General features: G+C 45.7%; 1 protein-coding gene across 1 annotated transcript in view; it reads left to right on the top strand.

Annotated features, from left to right (window-relative positions):
* The window catches only part of nalcn (sodium leak channel, non-selective), a 151915-nt gene that overhangs the window by 43602 nt on the left and 84250 nt on the right, over positions 1 to 24063 (top strand). The window contains exons 11-12 of the mRNA XM_083638444.1: positions 16489 to 16620; positions 19494 to 19661. Of these exons, the coding sequence (XP_083494570.1) occupies positions 16489 to 16620; positions 19494 to 19661 (300 nt within the window). The remainder of the gene's footprint in view (positions 1 to 16488; positions 16621 to 19493; positions 19662 to 24063) is intronic.

The following is a 24063-nucleotide window of genomic DNA, read 5'->3' on the forward strand; positions in this document are numbered from 1 at the left end:
TTGCACAGTGACCCCCAAGTGGGCCACGTTTATACCAAGCCTCCTATTTTCGCTCTTAAACGAGCTAGAAATTTAAGAGATCGGCTAGTCAGAGCTGACTGCCACACACGCCCTGTTCATCGAATTTACCTATAATGGCAATTTTACTTGTTCTAATTGTGCTCAGTGTAACGCTATGATCAGAGGTGGGTCCTTTTTACAGCCAAACTCTGGTAAAAAGTTTTCTATCAATAGTAGAATTACATGCAAGACCAGGTTTGTTGTATATCTTTTGAAGTGTCCAGGTGGACTGTGTTATGTGGGTAAAACCACAAGAGAGCTAAAAATATGCATGCCAGAACACAAGAGCACTATTAGGAACAAAGACAAAAAGTCTTCAGTGGCGAGACATTTTAATTCTGCTGGCCATGATGTGTGTTCACTCAGGTTTCAGGGAATTGAAGTTGTAGCATCTTTGAAAAGAGGGGGTGATAGGGACAGAGCTCTGCTACAGAGAGAGGCCTTTTGGATCCACACGCTGCAGACTGAACACCCTAAAGGCCTTAACGAGGAGTTGTTGCTTGGATGTTTCTGGTACTTTTTAACTTCATTTAATAATTTTCTATCTTGTCTACTTACATTGTGTCCACTTGACCCCCGGTTTGTATATTTATGTTTCTGCCTGTTATTTGTGAAGGGCTATTTTAGGGGAACATATCTGACTGGGCCTTATTTAATTAATGATTTAATTATTTCTATTTGTAAACTCTTTACTAGAAGTATGTATTTGCTATGTACATTTTCTGTATATTTTGTAACTATCTTGATGTCCTTATCTGTGTACGCATACCTGGTAACTGATTGGATTATTGAATGTAGTTCCGGTTTGATTGTATTTATACGCCATTTCCGCCTGACTCAGCACAACGCTGATGAAGGCTACCTGCTGAAACGCGTACGTTGATTTACTTTATTTTGGAGTGTGCTCGCTACTGCTGTTGTTTGAGCCATACAGTATAGCCCAATGGAGGTTAATGAAGCTTATTGTTTCCTTCCCCACAGGCCTGGTCGTCTAATTAGCTCCTGGTGCTCCACCATACCATAATTACACTGCATAGATTGGAACTGTTCTGCTCTGAACAGGAACTGAGGGTGACGCTGAGGTGTACCCCTCTGCTGGGGGGGGGAGGGCTATGTCAACTTAAGTCTGAAAAACTCTTCCAGTGTACCACTTCAAAATAGGAAGGTTTATTTAGACACATAGAAAGGGAGCATGGAGCTCACAAAAATAAAGTGTGCCGTGCTTGGGAGGACATTCATTTTAACAACTGCAATTCTGGCCTGAAATACACTGGCAGGTTGACCCATCTACCCAATTAATTCAATAGCTTTTCATTTACATTTTCTAAATTTCCTTTTTTTTATGATAGATGATAGATGTCAGCAACTAAATATTCAAAATGCTTCACCTCCTGAATATCTACATAATGCTGTTGGTCTTTTCACTGGTACATTAGGGAAGATTTTATGGCAATTGATTTTGTACCCATTAATCGTATAGAATTAATTGAAAATACAATGAATATAAGTAACACCCTTGATAATAACAATTGTGTCAGCAAAAATATATATATTATCACCTATACGTATAAGGACAGGATTGGCACAGTCTGAGCTTGAGATTTAATCATAAAGGATCCCATTTTAATGGAAGTATTGAAGAAATGTTAGAGGTCAGAAGGCATCCCATCTATCGCTGGAGATTTAGTTTTTTTGCATATTTTGGAAGGCACAATACAACTGGTATTTTTAGGGGGTATTCACACCTGTCTCATTTGGAGGAGTTGTTCCAAAACGGAGTGTTTTCCCCCTTGGTGAAGTTCGTTTGGAGGAGTTGTTCCGAAGCAGGGAGTGTTTTCCCCCTTGGTGCGGTTCGTTTGGAGGAGTTGTTCCGAAGCAGGGAGTGTTTTCCCCCTTGGTGCGGTTCGTTTGGAGGAGTTGTTCCGAAGCAGGGAGTGTTTTCCCCCTTGGTGCGGTTCGTTTGGAGGAGTTGTTCCGAAGCAGGGAGTGTTTTCCCCCTTGGTGCGGTTCGTTTGGAGGGGTTGTTCCAAAACAGGGAGTGTTTTCCCCCTTGGTGCGGTTCGTTTGGAGGAGTTGTTCCGAAGCAGGGAGTGTTTTCCCCCTTGGTGCGGTTCGTTTGGAGGGGTTGTTCCAAAACAGGGAGTGTTTTCCCCCTTGGTGCGGTTCGTTTGGAGGAGTTGTTCCAAAACAGGGAGTGTTTTCCCCCTTGGTGCGGTTCGTTTGGAGGGGTTGTTCCAAAACAGGGAGTGTTTTCCCCTTTGGTGCGGTTCGTTTGGAGGAGTTGTTCCGAAGCGGGGAGTGTTTTCCCCCTTGGTGCGGTTCGTTTGGGCACGTGTGAACGCAGCAATCGCACTCGGATGCGGAACAAAACAAGCAAGTCGAGATTGCCAAGAAAGGGTGGTCTCAGTCCACTTCCAAACAAACTCTGGGGTAGGGATGGGCATTTCTAGCAAAAACATTATTCGAAATTCACTCGGCCAAAGTCGACTTTTCGTCGAAATTCGCCCACCCCTAAAGACAAGGTTTACATGGTCTCCCCTGATTCTATGTATAGTTGAATCACTAGGTTTGACCAAGTAAAATATTTTTATAAGCATTTTAGCAAAGTCTATGGGAAAATGAATGGCGGATGAAATCCCATGGAGAGGGAGAGGGGGTGACTTTGGCACTCTATTGTCATTATGCAGCCAGACCTGAGCCTATGTTAGCCTACGCTAACGTTAACATTAGCGTAGCACTGAGATGGCCCAGGGAACAGTAGACAGAATATCAGCTTTTCTTCATGCAGTAACAAGCCTTCAAACCTTTTCCTTGTCGCTGAGTTTTGCTGTAATTTAGACAGTTTAAGACCATTTCTACTACATTTCTAGCATTTATAGAGCTACTGGGTGCTGCTACTGTCAGCTGAGCCCAGAGCTATTCTGCTCCAGTGCGCAGTTCCTACGGCAACGTCAATAAAAACGATTATTAGAACATTCAAAATGTGTTGCCCATCCCTACTCTGGGGTGGTTCGTTTGTGGTGAGGACGTGACAAAAGCCCCCACTTTTACCGCTGTGGCAGTACCCCATCATTAAGGTGGCCAAACGAAATGTGTAACATCTGTAATAAGTCAGTGGGCCCCATTTTACAGATCAGAAGTGGAAACAATTTTTGGGGATCTTCGTAGACCTTTACAGTAATAAGGTCTTTTGACGATAATCCAGTGCTTTACTGCTAAAGCACAGTGCCATGGTGACACTTTCAAAACATGAAATGTAAAGTTAGTGACAGCATCATCATTTACCTGGCTTAGGCCCCCCCTGTGCCCGGCTGGCCCATTCAGTAATCCATCCATGCCACAGAGTATGTTATTCATGTCTTAAAGAGAAATCAAGGAACTCTGCTGTTCCTGACCCTGAATAATCCAAACAGCCATGAAATGGCCACTAGAGGGAAAAGAAGGGAGGCCATGATACATTCAAAGCAGAAAGTGCCTATCCCTCATAATCCAGGAGGAACACATGATTAATTTAGACCACATGGCCTCTTGGCTGAGCAGATGATGCTGCCCACTCCCTCTCCCCAGCCTGTAGCCTCACAGCCATGTAGCCTCACCGTAGCCTCACAGCCATGTAGCCTCACAGCTATGTAGCCTCACAGCCATGTAGCCTCACAGCCATGTAGCCTCACCGTAGCCTCACAGCCATGTAGCCTCACAGCTATGTAGCCTCACAGCATGTAGCCTCACAGCCATGTAGCATCACAGCCATGTAGCCTCACAGCTATGTAGCCTCACAGCATGTAGCCTCACAGCCATGTAGCATCACAGCCATGTAGCCTCACAGCTATGTAGCCTCACAGCATATAGCCTCACAGCATGTAGCATCACAGCCATGTAGCATCACAGCCATGTAGCCTCACAGCTATGTAGCCTCACAGCATATAGCCTCACAGCATGTAGCATCACAGCCATGAAGTAGCCTCACAGCCATGTAGCTTCACAGCCATGCAGCCTCACAGCCATATAGCCTCACAGCCATGCAGCCTTATAGCCATGTAGCCTCACATCCATGCAGCCTTACAGCCATGTAGCCTCACAGCCATGTAGCCTCACAGCCATGTAGCCTCACAGCCATCTAGCCTCACAGCTATGTAGCCTCACAGCTATGTAGCCTCACAGCCATGTAGCCTCACAGCCATGTTGATTCACAGAGCTATGGAGATATTGTCGTGTGATGGATCAGCCAGGAGCTGCCTCACTGGGGGGGTCCTCATGTCCCAGAGCAGCAACACCTTTTTGACCTGTCCCATCCACAGTCAGGGGTTATTGATTCTCTAAAACGTTCCCTGGCCTTCACCCCCTGCCACCAAACCCTGCCTCCGGCTCTCCCCAGTGACACCTTTCTTATCAACTATCCCCCCCCCCCCCACCCACACACACACACACACACACACACACACACACACACACACAACCTGTGACGGTCAAGGTCAGTTTGCCTCTTTGAGGAAGGAGGAAGAGGGCAGGAAAAAGGAAATTGGCTTGAGAGAATAAATAATGGAGGGAATGAAGCACAGTGAGATTATTGGTATAGAGGGGGACAATGACTACGATTGGAGCATACTGCAGCAAGGTGGATCTAGCCTTAAGTAGATAGGGAGAAACAAAATCACAATCAGAGGAAGGCGAACAAGACCTGTGAGGTCAACTCTGTTAGAGGAAGCAGGCTGAGAAAGACCTGTGAGGTCAACTCTGTTAGAGGAAGCAGGCTGAGAAAGACCTGTGAGGTCAACTCTGTTAGAGGAAGCAGGCTGAGAAAGACCTGTGAGGTCAACTCTGTTAGAGGAAGCAGGCTGAGAAAGACCTGTGAGGTCAACTCTGTTAGAGGAAGCAGGCTGAGAAAGACCTGTGAGGTCAACTCTGTTAGAGGAAGCAGGCTGAGAAAGACCTGTGAGGTTCAACTCTGTTAGAGGAAGCAGGCTGAGAAAGACCTGTGAGGTTCAACTCTGTTAGAGGAGCAGGCTGAGAAAGACCTGTGAGGTCAACTCTGTTAGAGGAAGCAGGCTGAGAAAGACCTGTGAGGTTCAACTCTGTTAGAGGAGCAGGCTGAGAAAGACCTGTGAGGTCAACTCTGTTAGAGGGAAGCAGGCTGAGAAAGACCTGTGAGGTCAACTCTGTTAGAGGAAGCAGGCTGAGAAAGACCTGTGAGGTTCAACTCTGTTAGAGGAGCAGGCTGAGAAAGACCTGTGAGGTCAACTCTGTTAGAGGAAGCAGGCTGAGAAAGACCTGTGAGGTTCAACTCTGTTAGAGGAGCAGGCTGAGAAAGACCTGTGAGGTCAACTCTGTTAGAGGAAGCAGGCTGAGAAAGACCTGTGAGGTCAACTCTGTTAGAGGAAGCAGGCTGAGAAAGACCTGTGAGGTTCAACTCTGTTAGAGGAAGCAGGCTGAGAAAGACCTGGCTGTGAGGTCAACTCTGTTAGAGGAAGCAGGCTGAGAAAGACCTGTGAGGTCAACTCTGTTAGAGGAAGCAGGCTGAGAAAGACCTGTGAGGTCAACTCTGTTAGAGGAAGCAGGCTGAGAAAGACCTGTGAGGTTCAACTCTGTTAGAGGAGCAGGCTGAGAAAGACCTGTGAGGTCAACTCTGTTAGAGGAAGCAGGCTGAGAAAGACCTGTGAGGTTCAACTCTGTTAGAGGAAGCAGGCTGAGAAAGACCTGTGAGGTCAACTCTGTTAGAGGAAGCAGGCTGAGAAAGACCTGTGAGGTTCAACTCTGTTAGAGGAGCAGGCTGAGAAAGACCTGTGAGGTCAAGACCTGGCTGTGAGGTCAACTCTGTTAGAGGAAGCAGGCTGAGAAAGACCTGTGAGGTCAACTCTGTTAGAGGAAGCAGGCTGAGAAAGACCTGTGAGGTCAACTCTGTTAGAGGAAGCAGGCTGAGAAAGACCTGTGAGGTCAACTCTGTTAGAGGAAGCAGGCTGAGAAAGACCTGTGAGGTCAACTCTGTTAGAGGAAGCAGGCTGAGAAAGACCTGTGAGGTCAACTCTGTTAGAGGAGCAGGCTGAGAAAGACCTGTGAGGTCAACTCTGTTAGAGGAAGCAGGCTGAGAAAGACCTGTGAGGTCAACTCTGTTAGAGGAAGCAGGCTGAGAAAGGGAAGTGCAAACAGACAAGACGACTGAATTGGGCTCTTTATTTTATCCAGGCAAGCCGGTAGCTCTTATGCTGATACTGTGCTTGAAATGAAATGAAATAAACCTCAATACAAAGAAGTCTCTGAGGGAGATGCAGCCAGACAGGCAGCAGAGGAGTCTCTGAGGGAGACGCAGCCAGACAGGCAGCTGAGGCAGAGGGGGCAGAGCAGGGCTGGGATCAAAGGTAGGAGGCACTGTGGGGCAGAGCATCATGTTTTATTAAGAGACATGAGTCAGCCTGCTCCAGTCAGGATCTCCCACCTCACTAGATCCCCAACGCAGCAAGGTTCTACACACTCACCGACCGCTTCAGCTTACAGCCTTTGATTAAACACCATGTAGGGACCATGTTGGAAATAAGTGTTTACACTTTGATTTTATCCATCCCTTGGATGTTGTTGTTCTTTATCCAGAATAAAATCAATCAATCAATCAACACTGCGCTGAGAGCCGAGTTATGCTGCCTTCAAGTGGGCTCGTGTTTACCGTGAATACAACATAAAGTTCATAACTTGAACTTCATGTGGTATTCATGACTTGGTCTGTGGAATTTTTCTGAAAGCTTTGGAGCTCACGACATGTGACATGTTTTGTGACATTTTCACAAAATGGCGGACCCCATGGACGTTGATGGAAAGTAAATATATTTGAGCTGTATAGAGCTTTTCCTAGTCATTTTATGATATGTCTGAGGAACATGTTGATATTCTCAACAGTCTCATATTGTTTCCTCTGTCATGCTGTTGCATTTCCTGCATTAACGTAGTTAGCCACTCGCTAGCTAGCGGTAGCTAAATTGTTGGCCTCGGTGGCTTCTAGTCAACACGACTTCCGGTCTGGTTTTTTATGTTTTTCTGAATTATTTTGATCACGTTACATCTGTTCACTCCAAAGTTGTATAACATACAGCTAAAAAACACAAGGAGCTTTGATAGAAGTCGCATTGCCATCATGATACTCATAGTCCGCTGTTTATTCGTTGTCAATAAGTGCCAGTGAAGAGACTGGAGAGATTAGTCAACTCAAGCACTGTAATCTCACCCACAGTGTCTTCTTCATCTCAGTAAACAGGATGGAGAAAACTGTAGCAACAGTTGGGCCCAGAACATGTCTCAGTCTGTTGGTGACAATTCCTGTGTGAATCCTCTCGCTTGGCTATACCCTGCCAGCCATGTGCACATGTACTACAGCCGTCCCCTCTCATGTGCCAGCAGAACGAGGATTTGGCAATCAGAGTGAACAGACGGAGCATGCGGGTGCAATCATCAGTCTGTCAGTCTGTTAGTCTGTCAGTCTGCCTCTCTGTCTCGGCTGTGTTTCCATCGCAGTCATTGAAGACGCACCCCAGCTATGATGCGTCAACGTCCCTCAGACCTTCAGTATGCTGATTGACAGTGAAGGCATGTTGGGACAGCTATAATGGAAACAGCTGAATGTCATACCTGTTGTGCAAGATGACAGCCTATGCCACACTGACTGACTGTGTACCCTTTGGATGGGAGCGGGACTGTAATGTTCCAATGACATTGACTTGGCATAAGCTGGGTGATAAATACACAGTACTGTTAATAAGCCACAGAGCTAGAGGAATGAAGGAATAGGTGGGTTTGTTTTTGTTTTGTTTGTTTTCGACTGTAGGAGAGCGCACCCACAGTGCACTCTGTCCCCTAACACCAATTTATCTGCCACTTGAAATGATGCGTTTTCATCTGCTACTGCAACATTTACTGACATATTTTAAACTCGGCTACAGTCAAGTAAATAAGGACTGAGTCGATGCTCTATTTTACAGAATGTACTCCTGTATTAGAAATTAAGTAGACTCAGTTTTCAGTCTATGTGACTCGACTAGAGACCGAACTTTCTCCAAACTTTCGTTATTACAGTAAGACAGAGTGGAGACAATCTGAGAGCAAAAAAAAAAACTGCATCGCAGAACCAATCGCTTTGTGCAGAAGGAGCGGTGACATGCAGAAGTTGTGTGCTTCTAAGCAGATCAAACGGAATGTAACGTTGCTTGGGACATCCATTTTCAATGTTTTAAAAAGCTCTCTCCGTGTTCCAAAGTGATTCGCTGTATCTCCAGTTTGTTTCACTATGGAGGATAATGGGGGGAGAGGGTCATTTCCGGTAACGTGACAAAGGGGCCGTAGGTTTGTTAGTGGCCGTTCTCACTGCCGTTCAAACTACTATTTTTGACAAGAAGTTCCCAGATGGTTGGTAGGCACAGATCTACAATTTTCTGGGAGACGAGACTAGAAATGAAGCTACCTTCTTTTTTTAAGCTACCTTCATTGTTTTTTTTTGCTAACAGTCAGAATAATGCCAGTGCAATGTTCCTTGGCTGTATGCCAAAGCCAAGGTGAAAAATGTGTACTAAAGTACAATTAATTTGAGTGTACTAAGTATACTTCCCTGTCCACTAATTGACAACACTAATTGTGTGGCTCCTACCTCCAAAACTTGAGACGTCAACATCTGTAAGTGTGTGTGTGTGTGTGTGTATGCACGCCTGTGTGCACGAGCGCGTGTGTGTCAGGGAGAAGGTGAGTGTGTGTGTGTGTGTGTCCATGTGCACTCGTGCAGCTGTGCGCTTGTGCTGTGAACTGTGAGCACCTGGCGTTTCAAAGACCCAGCCAGAGAGACACAACTAATAAGTAACATCCATCAGAACAAGTGGGCACGGATTTCAGAGACACACATGGAGCAGCAGGGGAGGGCCATCTTGTCCCACAATTGATGCTCTCAAATTGATTGTGACATCCTGAGTCCCACACGGCGTGCCAGTGCCATCAGCTGCATCGGGCAAACTAGGCCATTTCGCCTGGGGACGCTGTGACAGTGTTATCTGCAGAGGTGAGCCACATCTTTAGTCATTTTGGAAAATGGGGAAAAGTGAGCGAAGGACTAAAAGGTTATTCTGTGGGGCTCACCTCACCTGGTAGAGCGCGCACCACAAAGACTTAGTCCTTCGCACGGGCGACCCAGGTTCGAATTCGACCCGTGGTCCTTTACCGCATGTCATCCCTTCTCTCTCTCCCCACCGTTCCTGTCTGCCTGCTGTCCTGTCGAATAAAAGGGAAAATGCCCCAAAAATAATAATAATACAGTCATAAAAAAGGATATTCTGTGAGGTTGGCTCGTGGGAGTTGGACGAGGAGGATGTATTTCTGAATGACAGAGGTTACAAATGTACAACGCTCTCTGGCTCTTTGCTTTTCTGAGCAGTGTGATCCCCAAAAGCTGCCGGGGAATATGGGCAATGTCAGGGCCTTGAGAAAATCAACTGTCCAGACACACAAGCATGCACTCTCTGTTCTCTGTCTCTATCTATCTATCTCCCTCTCCCTCCCTCTCTCCCTCTCTACACACACATGCACACACACACACACACACACACACACACACACACACACACACACCACACACGCATGCGCGCACACACACACACACACACACACACACACACACACACACACACACACACACACACACACACACACACACAAGTGGTTAGTCTCCCTGCTAGCGATTGGACGTGACAAAGCAGTTTGACATTTCCAGCTACCAGACGCTCCCCCATGGGTGTTTCGGCTGAACGAAGTTGTGTGTGTGTGTGTGTGTGTGTGTGTGTGTGAGTGTGAGGGAATATTGTGCAAACGCGCCCAGCCCCAAGGCTGCAGCTCTGGTCTATCAGTGGAGCCTCAAAGACAACCTTTGCTCTTGTTATTCATCTTAGAAGAGAAGTTCTCTCTCTCTCTCTCTCTCTGCAGCATGTGTCTATCTTATCTGTGCATCACTTAATAATAATATTTTATTTATATAATAAATGTGTTGCTGCTTCTTTGAGATGGCAATATTTCATAGAGTTCACTCACAGGTCTGAAGTTCAAACAAAGAATTGTCTGTACTGATATGCGGTATCTGATGCCTCCTCATGATCACCTGTTTTTGCATGACTCATCACACTTTATAGTTTTACAAGTTTGTACTGTGTGGGGTGTGTGTGTGGGTGTGTGTGGGTGTGTGTGTGTGTGTGTGTGGGGGGGGGGGGTTGTGTGTGGGTGTGTGGGAGGGTGTACCATGCACACCCTCCCTTCTTTTTCTGTATGGCAGCGGTCCCATCTCCCCGGGAGAATTGGATTTTTCCAGCAATGCTGCAAAATTCTCTTCATCTGTTTTAGATTCTTCTTCCTCTTGTTTTTCCCCTCTTCTTCTGTATCCACCCTTCCTACTGCCCATTTAGCATGTCAGTCTTTTTGCGTGTGAGTGATTCTACCCACTCACAAGCTGCTCTTTCTGCCATAGACATGTGATTAACTCATTCATGGCCAGTTTAGGACTGCCAATATTTAGCACAGGCCAAAGATTTTCATAATTGTTGGTCATCTTTCAAGACCCACAGTAAATTATCTATTAGCACCAAAGTGATTTGCAATACCTCAAAATGAAGATGTACGTCTCTGCGTTCACCAGGAAAAAAAAGTGAGCTTTTAGCATGTTCTGTACTCTACTTATAGCCATTTATATACACCCTGTTTTCACCAAAAAGGTCTCTCTGAGAAGAGAAACAGCAGAAAAGGCCATTTTTGTAAAAGACACAATCTCAGGCAGAACTCGCTCTCAATTCTTTTATTTTGAACTGTATTGACATCAGACATGTAAATATTATTTGTTATGACACAAATGACAAAAAAAAAATAAAAAAAAAAAAATATATATATATATATATATACATGAAGTGCTTTTTTTACATTCAACAATACAGTTTACTCAGTGTGAGTGAGTGTGCAGACAGACACACACACAGACAGACAGACAGACAGACAGACAGACACACAGACACACACACACACACACACACACACACACACACACACACACACACACACACTCCTTACCGCGAGATCATCCGGGTCCTGTCGCATTGGAGTCCAGTCTTCCTCGCCCTCGACAGGAAAGTGGCCGTGCTGCTTGGCTCTGTGTGAAAGCCATTTATGTGGCGAGGCTGCTGTTCTCCTCCTGCTCACAAAGTTGTGACTCCGTCTCGTCTCTTTCGAGGTGGCACACAGGAACGGGGTCCAGGGACCAGGATCGATCATGTTGGTCACGGGTTTGACTACCGCGAACAACTGATCGATGTCCGCTGCCCCGCAGCAAGCCGACCAGCTCGTGCAGCGCGCCGAGGGGCGTTTCAATGGCGTTTCTCCTCTCTGCACAAGGAAGCGCGTTTCTCTGTTTTCTGTTTTTGCTCCTGCTCATTTCAAAACAACAGCTGCGGTATGTGTTTGATCGCGTGTTGTCGGCTTGTCTTTGAGGCTAGGGACCTGATAACATGTCACAGGCTGGGGAAGTCTTTGAACTACGCGCTGCACTAATAAAAACAAAAACACGTCAAACACGTCATTGGCTGGGAGGGCTATTCCTGATAACATGTCAAAGACGTCTTTGGCCATGAATGAGTTAAAGGTCATGATCGCATCTGCAATGTGTATGGCAGCAAAACAACTCAACCACATGCTGCATTATACAGTGACCAGAACTATCATTTATATTTATATATATATATATATATATATATATATATATATATATATATATATATATATATATATATATATATATATATACCTATATATATGGTCTTCAAAGGAATGCACAGCAGTATTATTTGTCTCAATAAGGACAAGTTGTTCAGCTGTTTGTCTCACATTCTTTTGTGATTGTGCCCGCCATATGATGTAGCCATTCAATAGCTTAGCCGTTCCCACAGGAAATAACACACCTTTATTTCCCCTTTCCTCTCTTGTTTCTGTCTGAATACACACTGACTCTGCTGTCTGGGTGGCTGTCTCTCACAGCAGCCAATGAAAGCCTCCTGATTGGCTGTCTCTCACAGCAGCCAATGAAAGCCTCCTGATTGGCTGTCTCTCACAGCAGCCAATGGAAGCCTCCTGATTGGCTGTCTCTCACAGCAGCCAATGGAAGCCTCCTGATTGGCTGTCTCTCATAGCAGCCAATGGAACCCTCCTGATTGGCTGTCTCTCACAGCAGCCAATGGAAGCCTCCTGATTGGCTGTCTCTCACAGCAGCTAATGAAAGCCTCCTGAGTGGCTGTCTCTCACAGCAGCCATTGAAAGCCTCCTGATTGCCTGTCTCTCACAGCAGCCAATGGAAGCCTCCTGATTGGCTGTCTCTCACAGCAGCTAATGAAAGCCTCCTGAGTGGCTGTCTCTCACAGCAGCCAGTGGAAGCCTCCTGATTGGCTGTCTGTCTCTCACAGCAGCCAATGAAAGCCTCCTGAGTGGCTGTCTCTCACAGAAGCCAGTGGAAGCCTCGTGATTGGCTGTCTCTCACAGCAGCCAATGAAAGCCTCCTGATTGGCTGTCTCTCACAGCAGCCAATGAAAGCCTCCTGATTGGCTGTCTCTCACAGCAGCCAATGGAAGCCTCCTGGTTGCTTTTCATTCCCTGCAGTTTAGCACCGTGCGGTCTCTCTGCCTGCTACCACATCCAATAAGAAAGAGCATTTCCCCGCTGTCTTCCACCCTATCCGGTACACACTACACACTCATCACCTGCCAACATTAGGCTGGGAAAAAATATGAGATTTTCTGGGGTATCAGCAAATGTACCCCCACCCCCCCACCCCCGTCGATTTATGGTGCCTTGTCAAAAATGCTTGCGTTTACCTAATCTGTAAAGGGGAGACTTGTGCGTACCCATAGAACCCATTTTCATTCAGATGTCTTGAGCTGAGAGGTCAAGGGACCTCTTTGAGAATAGTTTTTCCCTCACAAAAATTTAGCCTAACTTTGGGGTGTTATTTAGAACCCCTTCCTGACAAGGTAGCTGTGGCCAAAGCAGAGATAGCCTGAAGCAGAGATAGATTTTTAAACGTTAGAAAAGCAAACCCAACAAAAACCATCATAAATGTTGGTGACAAACCGCTAACGTAGCTAGCATTAGCAGCAGTGGAGTAACGGAGGAGTGATGGTTGTTATGTAAGGGTTAATGCACGACGAGGTGTCCATTATCACTTTTTATGGGAGGACGCGAGAAGCGTGAACCGGTCTGAGGCACAGCTGAGGACCGGTTGCTTCCGCGAAGTCCCTTAAAAAGTGATAATGGACACCTCGAAGTGCATTAACCCGCTTATACCATGGTCACTTGCCAAAGAAACAAAACAAGACCATTCATTTATATTTCCATGCATTTTGCAATCAAAATGTAGTTTTCATAACCTTGAATATGAGTTGAGAACCGCGAGACAAAATAGTCCCCTCGGCTGCTCAAGGTTAGGCTATCATTGGATAAAATATCCGCTTAGTGCCTGCTGCACCTGGCACAATTCTAGAGTCAAGCTAACTAATAATTTGGCCAATTGTAGCCTATGTAACAACATACAAAATAAAACGGCAATGTCTAAGAATGCAACGCCATGTAACTGGCTCATTTAAACTCGCATTCCAGGGAATTGCGTTAATGTCTGCGGGTCTTATAAGACGTAAATGGCGCGAGGCAGGAGTAGACTGAAAACTATCTGGCAGGAGTAGACTGAAAACTATCTGCTTTCAGTATGTTGGAGTCCAGGTATGTTTTGTACAAGGACGTCTCTCAGTGTGTTGCTGTTAACTCCCCATTTCGTTGTTTTCTTTTTGTTGATCTCATCTTTTTCCTCTTTGACTTGATTTGTATCAGTGATAAGAGGCAGCGCACGCTCTCCCAGATCGCCTGGCTGCTGCTTGCTGCAAGTTGTAAACAGAGGGTTTGACAGTTGACAGCTGAGAGCCCGGCTTCTGTCAGCTGACCAGAACGAAAATCAGATTTCTAAGTAGCCGTTATTTTAATAAACTGACCACTCAGGGGTAATCTAAATAGTTACTTTGACCGACTCAAGTTTTTTCTAAACTTATAAAAGTGCCATATTAAGCGTTAACGGTGGTATAAAGCTCAAACGGCCGGGCTCGCCCCCGCAGGGCGCAGCTCGCCCCCGCTCAGCTTGCAGAGGCACGCGCGTCACTTAATGGCTCAGAGCCGGCTTCTGTCAGGAGAGGGAAATCTCCGAAACGAAAATCAAAATTGTAAATAAGAGTTATTTTTGATCAACTGAGCACACAGGGGTGATTTAAATACTTACTTTGACCGACAATTTTTTTTTCTCAACTAACAAAAGTGCCATATTAAGTTAACCCTTAAAGAGCATGGTGCAGGTTAGAGACCCCAATCAGTCAATGTGTAGGTGAATTATGGAGGAACTGGATTTTCACATTAAGACACTTACATATACACTACAGTGACTTCTGGGGTCCTTTTACTTTTTGTGCTTTTATTTTGAAATCTTTGACCCCTCTGATGTCAGAAAGGGGAGTCGCCAGGCATGCCCGTCTGTCCCTCTGTCTGTCGTCACTTAGGTCAGGGCTGTCAGTCACACACTATAGATGCTAACGCCAGTTTTCAGGAGGAAGAGGAGGTAGTACATGTTTATGCACATGCATATGATGGGCCTCAGCCTTATAATTTTGAGCCTGCTAGGCATCAAAGAGAGCAGGAACAGCCCAGAGCTAGCCCACGAAATACCGGACCGCGGAGAGAGATAGAGTTGAGGAGCCTGCAAGCAAGCGGCGAGCGGAGGCGGGCCGAGGTGCGGACTGTAATGCGATACACACACACACACACACACACGCACACGCACACGCACACACACACACACGCACACACACGCGCTGGGACTGGCTGACACGACACCGGCGGAGAGCGGAGGGGAAGAGAGCGTGTCACAGCGCAGACAGGCACACACACACACACACACACACACACACACACACACACACACACACACACACACACACCGAGTGTGAGAGAGATGCAGGGAGAGAGAGAGAGAGAGAGATAGAAAGAGAGCGTGTCACAGCGCAGACAGGCACAGTATCTGCCTGCAGCAACCTGGCCAACACGCCGACCCAAAACTCACTGACAACGACTTACTACAGCTACTGACTATATGACTGACTAACTATATACTAAAAACTAACTAGTGATTAACCTACCAACTGACCGACCGACTAACTGGCTGACTGATTGACTTTGACTAGCGTACGTACCTGACCTGACTAGCTGTCCTGAAATGCGACTGATTTGACCGTGGAATTGACGAACGCTACCTACAGTGGGAGGGGAGAGGGAGACATGCACGCGGGAGCCACTCCCCACTGTGACGTAGCAGGCTCTGCCTTAACAAAATAAAAGCCTGTTATTTCCTTCTCAAAAAGGAAGGTGTTTTTCTCCATATTATGTGTTTATTTTTTATTTTTTATCCTGCATTAACTTTTCAAATGGACCTAGGGACAAGGTTAAGTATACATTTAGCAAAGGAATTACCCTGCTCCATGCTCTTTAACAGGGGTATAGAGCTCAAACTGCTCTCTTGATAACATTGTTGAAACTATGGCGCATTGATATGAATGGTGAACAGACCATTTGGCTGAACGACTTTACCAACTGTACATTATCACTTTTTAATGGACACCCTGCAGCCAATCAGAATCGAGTATTCACCCAGACCATGGTATAAAGGTTATTACACTGGTTATACTATTTAATATTACTGTTATTAGATTGTATAATACTGTAATACTTCTAAAGGTATGGCTTTAACTGCAGAATTGTGTCTGTGAAAGTGTGAATAAAATGGCATTCGTTGCTTTTCACTGCGGCGCCCCAGACATTTACGCAATGCGCGCCGCACGCGGCTCTTATACTAGACATCACGATGTTACGATGGTGGGGCCTGAGACCATCGGCTGTGCCAGACATCGTCGATGGACGATTCCATGGACGATTCCTGCACAAAGGTGTTGTCCTAAATCAAGTATTACAGTTCTTGAATCAAATACAGTGCAAAACCATTGGGGTTTTTACTTCTAGCCAACATCTTCCCACTGTCACCTTTGAATCCACCGAGGAGGAATCGGCTAATTCATTTATGCCCATGGAGAGGAACAGAACAAATCCACATTGAGTGAAAAGATCTGAGCTACAAAGTCTCATTTCACTGCTCCCTTAACTCCTGTTCAGAGTAATTTAGTCTAGCCCAGTGGTATAGCACTCTGTCTGAGTTACGCCATCAATGGTCATGCCCTTCAGTCAGATTGGGCAAGATTTGCTTTTTTTAGGCTGCTGAAATGTTAACATACCATTATTTCCCTGTTGTTTATAATTGACATTGATTGCAGTTGGATGATGCTCTTGTTTCCACAGCAACTGATGCGCTCCTCTGTGTTCCACATGTTCATCTTGAGCATGGTCGCTGTGGACGTCATCGTTGCCGCTAGCAACTATTATAAAGGCGAGAACCACCGCAGGCACTACGACGGGTTTTACCTGGCAGAGGTGAGATGTTTGTCGCTCTCATTTCATCTATTATTTATCATGCTTCCAGATGCCCACCTCCACCTCTCCTGAATTTTTCAAACTGACATATGCCATGTAAAATAGGCCATTTCAAGAGGACACAACAAACACACCAACATTCAATGATTATAATGTACATATTTTGTTTACGCAGCATCTTAGGTTGAAAACACACAATTGAATTTGGAGTCAGTTCAGGAAAAACATTGTAAAGGTACAGTATGGTATGAGATCATACCCCCCATCCCCCCCCCCCCCCCCCCCCCCCCCGATTTTTCCTGAAAAAGCCTTGCGCCTACATCACCTGGTACATAATGGCATATGTATGGCATACATACTGTACATGTAGGGCACACACACACACACACACACACACACACACACACAGTCTGGCAGGCTGTTGGATGCCATCAGTATGCAGGTGGTAGAGCGTGAACAAAGACAGGGGGAAGAGTCTCCCCCCCACCCCACCCCCTCCTCTGCTTCATACCTCTCTCTCACACAGCTGAATGGAAGAGATAAGAGAGGGGGAAACCACACACAATATGACCTCCTCTCACTCTCTCCATCCATATCATCCAGACATCGATCGCTGGATTTGTCCCAATCTGTGTGAAGGCTATGAAGGGAAAATAGGAAATGCACGGATCCCTTTGTGAGTTAAATGGAGAAATCTTATTGGTGAAGTGCCAATTTCATTCTCTTGCTGACCACTCTCCTTTCATTTCTGCATGAAATGTGCCGTTAGTGCTGCTCACTACATTGATGCTGGATACTCTGTCATCCTCATGATCCTGTTGCTCGTCTGAACATAGTCAAATGTCAAAGTGCGGTAAATCAACTCATGTCTGGCTTGATTTGCACCTCCAGGTGCACCCGATCACACTTAGCACTTCCTCTCCAGGCGCTCTTGCAGGCGAACCTGCCTTTAAACTGGCAACGTTCCTGGACCACGCCTTGTGTTGTGGCCATCACATCTGTTGGCAATGAGTTGATCCAACATTTTTCATCATACACATCTTCTATAGACCTACCTACATAGATATAGCTACATTGTGACAGTGGCGGAAAACGTACTCAAATCCTTTACTTAAGCTGGGCTCAGACTACAGGATTCTGACAATCCTAGCCGATTTTGAAATCTGGCTGTGACACGCACTACAGGAGAATCTTCCCAGATTATCTTCCCTAGAATCTCAAACATGCACACACTACAAGATTTGTAAATGTGGCGCACCACGCACTACAGGATATTATTAAGATTATCGGCAGGATAATCACATTGATGCCCGGCCATACTCCGAACCTGTTTCGTTTTTGGGGTTCCAGCAGTGACCAAAGCGCTCCGCCCCCACCTCACCTCTCTCTCTTTTTTCCTCATTTTCATGCCCGTCTCGCCAAACAAATGAATCTCACGGTAGTTAGCATGCGTGTAAACAACGCAAGTCTATTGTCTGTACAAGTGAGAACACAAACACATGCACTACCAAAATATATTTCCCTGCTGCATGTCATGAGATCGGCAAAAGTTTGGATAGACTGGATTGCTTCCCGCAGCAGCAAAGCCTTTTTTCCCCACACTGCCTGATAAGACAGGTAGGAGATTACAGCCTCTGACTGGCAGGGGCTCAAAACTACGATATAACAACTTTTTATTCATTGGTCATTCATTGTGATATAAATTAGTGACATTTTCCCCCAAATACTCATGGTTCTGTGCTGTTGGTATTTGGTAGCCTATCTGATACCTGCAGTGCAGCGCATCAAATGAGCCGCGTCAATTAACGATAATGACGGGAGTCTCCCGCAGCAGCAGAATGATGTATTCGCGCAGATTTTCAGTCCTAAATATCAAACATGTTTGATATGATCGGGACGGCCCCGATGAGGCTTTGAGCAGATCGGGAGGGTTAAGATTGGATCTGCAAACAGCTCACTCTACAAGATAATCGGTGCCGAAAGTCGGGCCCGACCAAGCTTGGCAAGCTGCCAGGCCAGATTTCTCCTCCGATTCTCGGGAGGGGTGAATCGGGCATAAATCGGCCCGAAAATCCTGTAGTGTGAGCCAGCCTTTAAGGAAAAGTATCAATACCATAATGGAACATCAGTGAACGTCGGCCTCCAGCTGACGACCCTGCAGCTGTCCTAATGGCACCGGCGGAGGTGCGACAGGCAGAAATGCCGAAGCAGGAAACAACACCTCACCTGTACAACAATCTGATTTGGCTCGTTGAAACTCATTGCTCATTTATGCTCCATTTTCGTACAAAAAGAAATATGTCTATTTCAAACTATGTAACCGTCACTGCCCACATACTTCCATGCACCTTTTACATTGGTATCATGTTAAGCAATACATCTACTAGTGGGCAGTAGCGAGTCAAGTGTGTTTTTCTGTGTGTGTGGTACTGCTCCACTTCATCGGTATCCGTAAGCTTTCATAAAACGTGCACAATTACGCACAAAATACACGCAGAGTGCGGGCGGAAGGTTCCGTCTGAATCCGTATTTAATGTTGAGCATAATTGAGCCTTTACAATGCATCATACATAATTTATGAGCTCATCAAATATTTTGCATGTAAAAGCTTATTCTGCAAAGTAACTAGTAACTGCAGCTTTCAGATCAATATAGTGAAGTAAAAAGTACAATATTTCCCTCTGAAATTGAGTCAGTATGAAGTATGAAGTCTCACAAACATCGAAATACTCAAGTAAAGTGGCAACTACAGGAACTAAAAATTGTATATAGAATGGAATGGAATGGAATAGAATAGAATAGAATAGAATAGAATAGAATAGAATAGAGCTTTGAGGAAATTTGAACTGTGAGGTGTCTTTGCTCTTCCCCAGGTTGCCTTCACTGTGTTGTTCGACCTGGAAGCTCTCCTAAAGATCTTGTGTCTGGGCTTCACCGGTTACATCAGCTCCTCGCTGCACAAGTTTGAGTCCCTGCTGGTGGTGGGCACCACCCTGCACATCTACCCCTACCTCTACCACTCCCAGTTCACCTACTTCCAGGTATGGACGCTTCTCACCCCCACACCACCCGCACGCGCACGCACGCACGCACGCACGCACACACACACACTTAGGGCGTTTTCACACCTACCTCGGTTGGTTCGGTTGAATGGCACTAGAGTTCGTTTTCCCCCTTAATGCGGTTCATTTGGGCAGGTGAGAAAGCAGCAATCAAACTCTGGTGCGCACCAAACAAGCGGACCAAGACCGGTTGAAAGAGGTGGTCTCGGTGTGGTTCCAAACGAACTCTAGTACGGTTCGTTTGTGGTGTGAAAGTGATCCGAACTCGATCCGACCCAAATGTAGTAAGCATCGCGCATTTTTGGATTAAACGAGCTCCCCTTGCCAGCTGCACTGTGCTTAATAGGCTGAGGACCAGCATTTTAGGGTTAAAAACAACGTCTTCATTCTTCACATCATGATTTGGTGACTGGTGATTCTGCATGGATTTGAAATTACTTCTTTTTTTTTGGGTGGGGGGGGGGGGGGGGGGGTTGCATGATTGCAGCAGACCAATTTAACGTTATAGGCAATGTTATGGCAAAGAGATGGTCTCATTGGAGCCAGCTTCTTCTGTGATAGGATTGATTGCAGCCTCTTAATTAGGCTATTTGTTATTATTTTATTCTTTTCAGGTGGTCATGTGCATCTCCATTATGGTAGCCTACTGTGGGCAGAAGTCGCGAGTTGAGGTTGAGGGTCGCAGTGGATACAGAGCAAGTAGAATGACGGCAATCGCTTCAGATTTGGGTATTTCACAGCAGTCTATAGCCTACTGACGGACAGGTCTTCAGATGCATGCGCTTCACTGCTGAGACCCGCTGTATTCCTCCCGTGTGTGTATCGCTCTCACTCTCTCTCTCTCTCACACACACACACACACACACACACACACACATACACACACACAAGCTGATCCTGTCACATATGCGTACACAACGGTCCCGACTGACGGGGCGGGGGGCGGGCAAAATGAAGTAGGCTGCAACATTGCCCAACGCACACATAATTTCAGCCCAAAACATCTCTGGGAATGTATAGCCTATCCCTCCATCCCGGGAGACTACCAGAGTCTCCTGGTCATCTGGGAGGGGTAGCAGCCCTATTTGGTCTGCCTGCTTTTTGGGTGGTGGGAAAGCGAATCGAACCAGCTGGAAAACAAAACAATGTATCCCTTTTGCGTCTGGTCCGAAACGAGGAACCGGACTAGGCACTAGGTGTGAAGACGACCCTAGTTACTTACTTAACTTTCAGGGACTTGCACACACACACACACACACACACATGCAGACATGCTCATACATCCACAAATTCCTCCCGAATATGACGTTTTATGTTCATTTCCACTTGATGTATTCACGGTGAGAAGACTCACCATGCGGGCCGTGCTTCCGTGAGTGTGCTGAGTGTGCTGTCCTCCACTCTCCTTCACTGTTCTTTATGAGTGTCTTTTCAGAGGGAGGCAGAGAGCACTGTACCTGCTCCTCTCCAGTCCTAATCATTCTCTAAGAGGAGGCAATCATGTATGATGGCTTTTGCCTCAGGAGTGGTGTGTGTGTGTGTGTGTGTGTGTGTGTGTGTGTGTGTGTGTGTGTGTGTGTGTGTGTGTGTGTGTGTGTGTGTGTGTATATTTGTGTGTGCATGTAAGTGTGGTTGCCTGTGTGTTGTTTTTGTGTTTCTGTGTTCTTGGAAACTCCAAACTGAAGACAGTTTCCCGGTCCATACTTCTGTAAGGGGCTACTTTAGGGCATCGGTTTCGAGTTATGTCTTTGTTTTGTTTGTATTTGTCTCCGTGTTTGCATCAGTGTTATGTGTGCATGCATGTGTGGATGGCAGCTGTTGAGACAAGCCAGGCAGGATCAGGTCTCACAAAGCAGGTTTAACATATAGTCACTCACAGCCCAGTCAGTCCATCCATACATCCATCTTCAACTGCTTATCTGGAGCTGGGTCACGGAGGTACTGTAGCAGATCCAACAGGGGCCAAACTTCCCTTTCCCCGACCACATTAACCAGCTCTGCCTGGGGGATCCCAAGGTGTTCTCAGGCCAGAGAAGAAAACATACGAAAAATATATACCGTATATATATTATCGACATTCAGTATGTCATGCTACCATTCGCATAAGGTGCTTATTATGCTTGTAAGAGGTATTGTGCCCGGGATCCCACATAGGGGGTCCATGAGAAACCAGCCCGGCGAATCACCCGTCGCCCCCAACCTCAATGAGAAGTGAGTGAGTTAGTCCTCAGGAACCTTAGTCTCTCCTTCCTTATAACAGAGGTCATATCCGTCAGCCACAATTGAAATGAGGGTGAAGAGGGGGACTTCCATTCCTTCTATTCAGGAAGATGCCTGAAACACCTTAACTGGCTCCTTTCTATGCGAAGGAGCAGCGGTTCTACTCTGAGTCTCTCACGGGTAACCGAGCTTCTAAATCTATCCGTAAAGGAGATGCCAGCCACCCTCCTGAGGAAACCCAATTTGGCCGCTTGTATCCGCGATCTTGTCCTTTCGGTCATAATAATAATAATAATAATAATAATAATAATAATAATAATAATAATAATAATAATTATAATTATAATGATGATAATAATAATAATAATAATAATAATAATAATAATAATAATAATACATCAGATTTATATAGCGCTTTTCCTAGTGCTCAAAGACGCTTTACACTACAAGTTAAAACAACTTTAATAGAGAAAAACAAAGAAATAAAAAGGTGAGAGAGAAAATAACTTCATGGGTTGAAAGCAAGGGTAAAAAGCTTGAGGGCTTCTTTTGAAGGAGGACAGAGTGTCTGCATGACGGATATGGCTGGGGAGGGTGTTCCAGAGGGTGGGGGCGGCTGCCCTGTCGCCCCAGGTCTGGAGCTTGGTTTTGATGGGTTGGAGGTTAGCGTCTGTGGACCTGAGGCGGCGGGTAGGCGTGTGGTGGTGAAGGAGGTCGGTGGAGGTAGGGGTGGGGCCAGGTTGTTGAGGGCTTTGAAGCTGATGAGTAGATTCAAGATTCAAGATTTTTATTGTCACTCCATGGTACAAGTATCACGTGTGAAATTCTTGTGCTGTGGACTCCGTTTACAACATAGTACAAGTATAACAGGGCATATGAGTGCAAAAACAACAAGAGACACAACAAGCAATAAGGCAGTATAGTGATAAGACAAGTCAGAGACAGTGGCATATTCACTGCACATAGGTGCACATGTCGTGTGCATACTTTAGGTAACTTCATAACCTTCATAACCTTCATAACCTTGGTAATATTTTGAAGTGAATCCTGTATCTGATGGGGAGGAGCGAGTGGAGATGGTGGAGGACGGGGGTGATGTAGTCAGAGCGGCGGGTGGAGGTGAGCATTGTTTTGGACGTATTGTAGTTTATTGAGGATTTTGGAGGGTGTGCCATAAAGGATGCTGTTGCAGTAGTCCAGTCGGGAAGTAATGAATGCATGGCTGTGTTTCAGCAGCAGAGAAGGATAGTGAGTGAGGGGTGTAGACGGGCAATGTTCCTAAGGTGGAAGAAGGTGGTTTTGGTGATCTGGTTGACATGCGAGAAGAAGGAGAGGGTGGGGTCGAGAATGATACCACGGTTGCGGACGTGGGTCATGACGTGTAGTTCATGACCATAGGTGAGGGTTGGGATGAAGATTGACCGGTAGATCGAGAGCTTTGCCTTCAGAGTATCTTAATGATATCTCTCGATATCTGGGCGGAAATTAGGTCGTTCCTGCAGGGAAGATTAAATAGAATATAAGCACACAACTAGAATATAAAAAGAAGCTATAAAGATAGTAGTCACTAATCAAACAATAAAAGCAATAGGCAAACCATTATAAACCATTATAATAAATGAATATGAGCAATACAGAAACTGTATACCTGATTGTCATAGGATGGTTGCAGAAAGTGTAAATTAGTAAGTAAATAGGATTATCACTGCCTATCATTAAAGTGCAGTGGTCATACGTACGTTGATACAATATTGTGTCATCATACTGAGGCTTGATCTCATGCTCCCTCTGGGCGGCGCTGTTGGCAAAATGGCTGCATCAATCAGTCTTGTGAATTATGAATAAATGTAATTTGTTATTGGAAACAACAGTTAAATAATATAAGCTACTTGCTGTTTAATAGAAGCCGTATTTTATAGGCAGAGTGGGCAAATGGTCTTGCAACACTACAAACATTTATTATTTCTCTGATATGATAATTCATCAGGGAAAGCAAAGCCGTTCTGTTGATCTCTAAACACCGCTGACCTGTGAACAGCCCTTCTTGCTGTCTGTTAATTCCCCCTCTTCTTCTTCTGACTTGTCTCATTCATTCATTTGATGGCAACATTTGTTCATATCAGGGTTTGTAAATGGAATAGTTTCAATAAAGGTCATTTTA

The sequence above is a fragment of the Poromitra crassiceps genome (genome assembly GCF_964638095.1).
Source record: "Poromitra crassiceps genome assembly, chromosome: 6".
NCBI lineage: Eukaryota > Metazoa > Chordata > Actinopteri > Beryciformes > Melamphaidae > Poromitra > Poromitra crassiceps.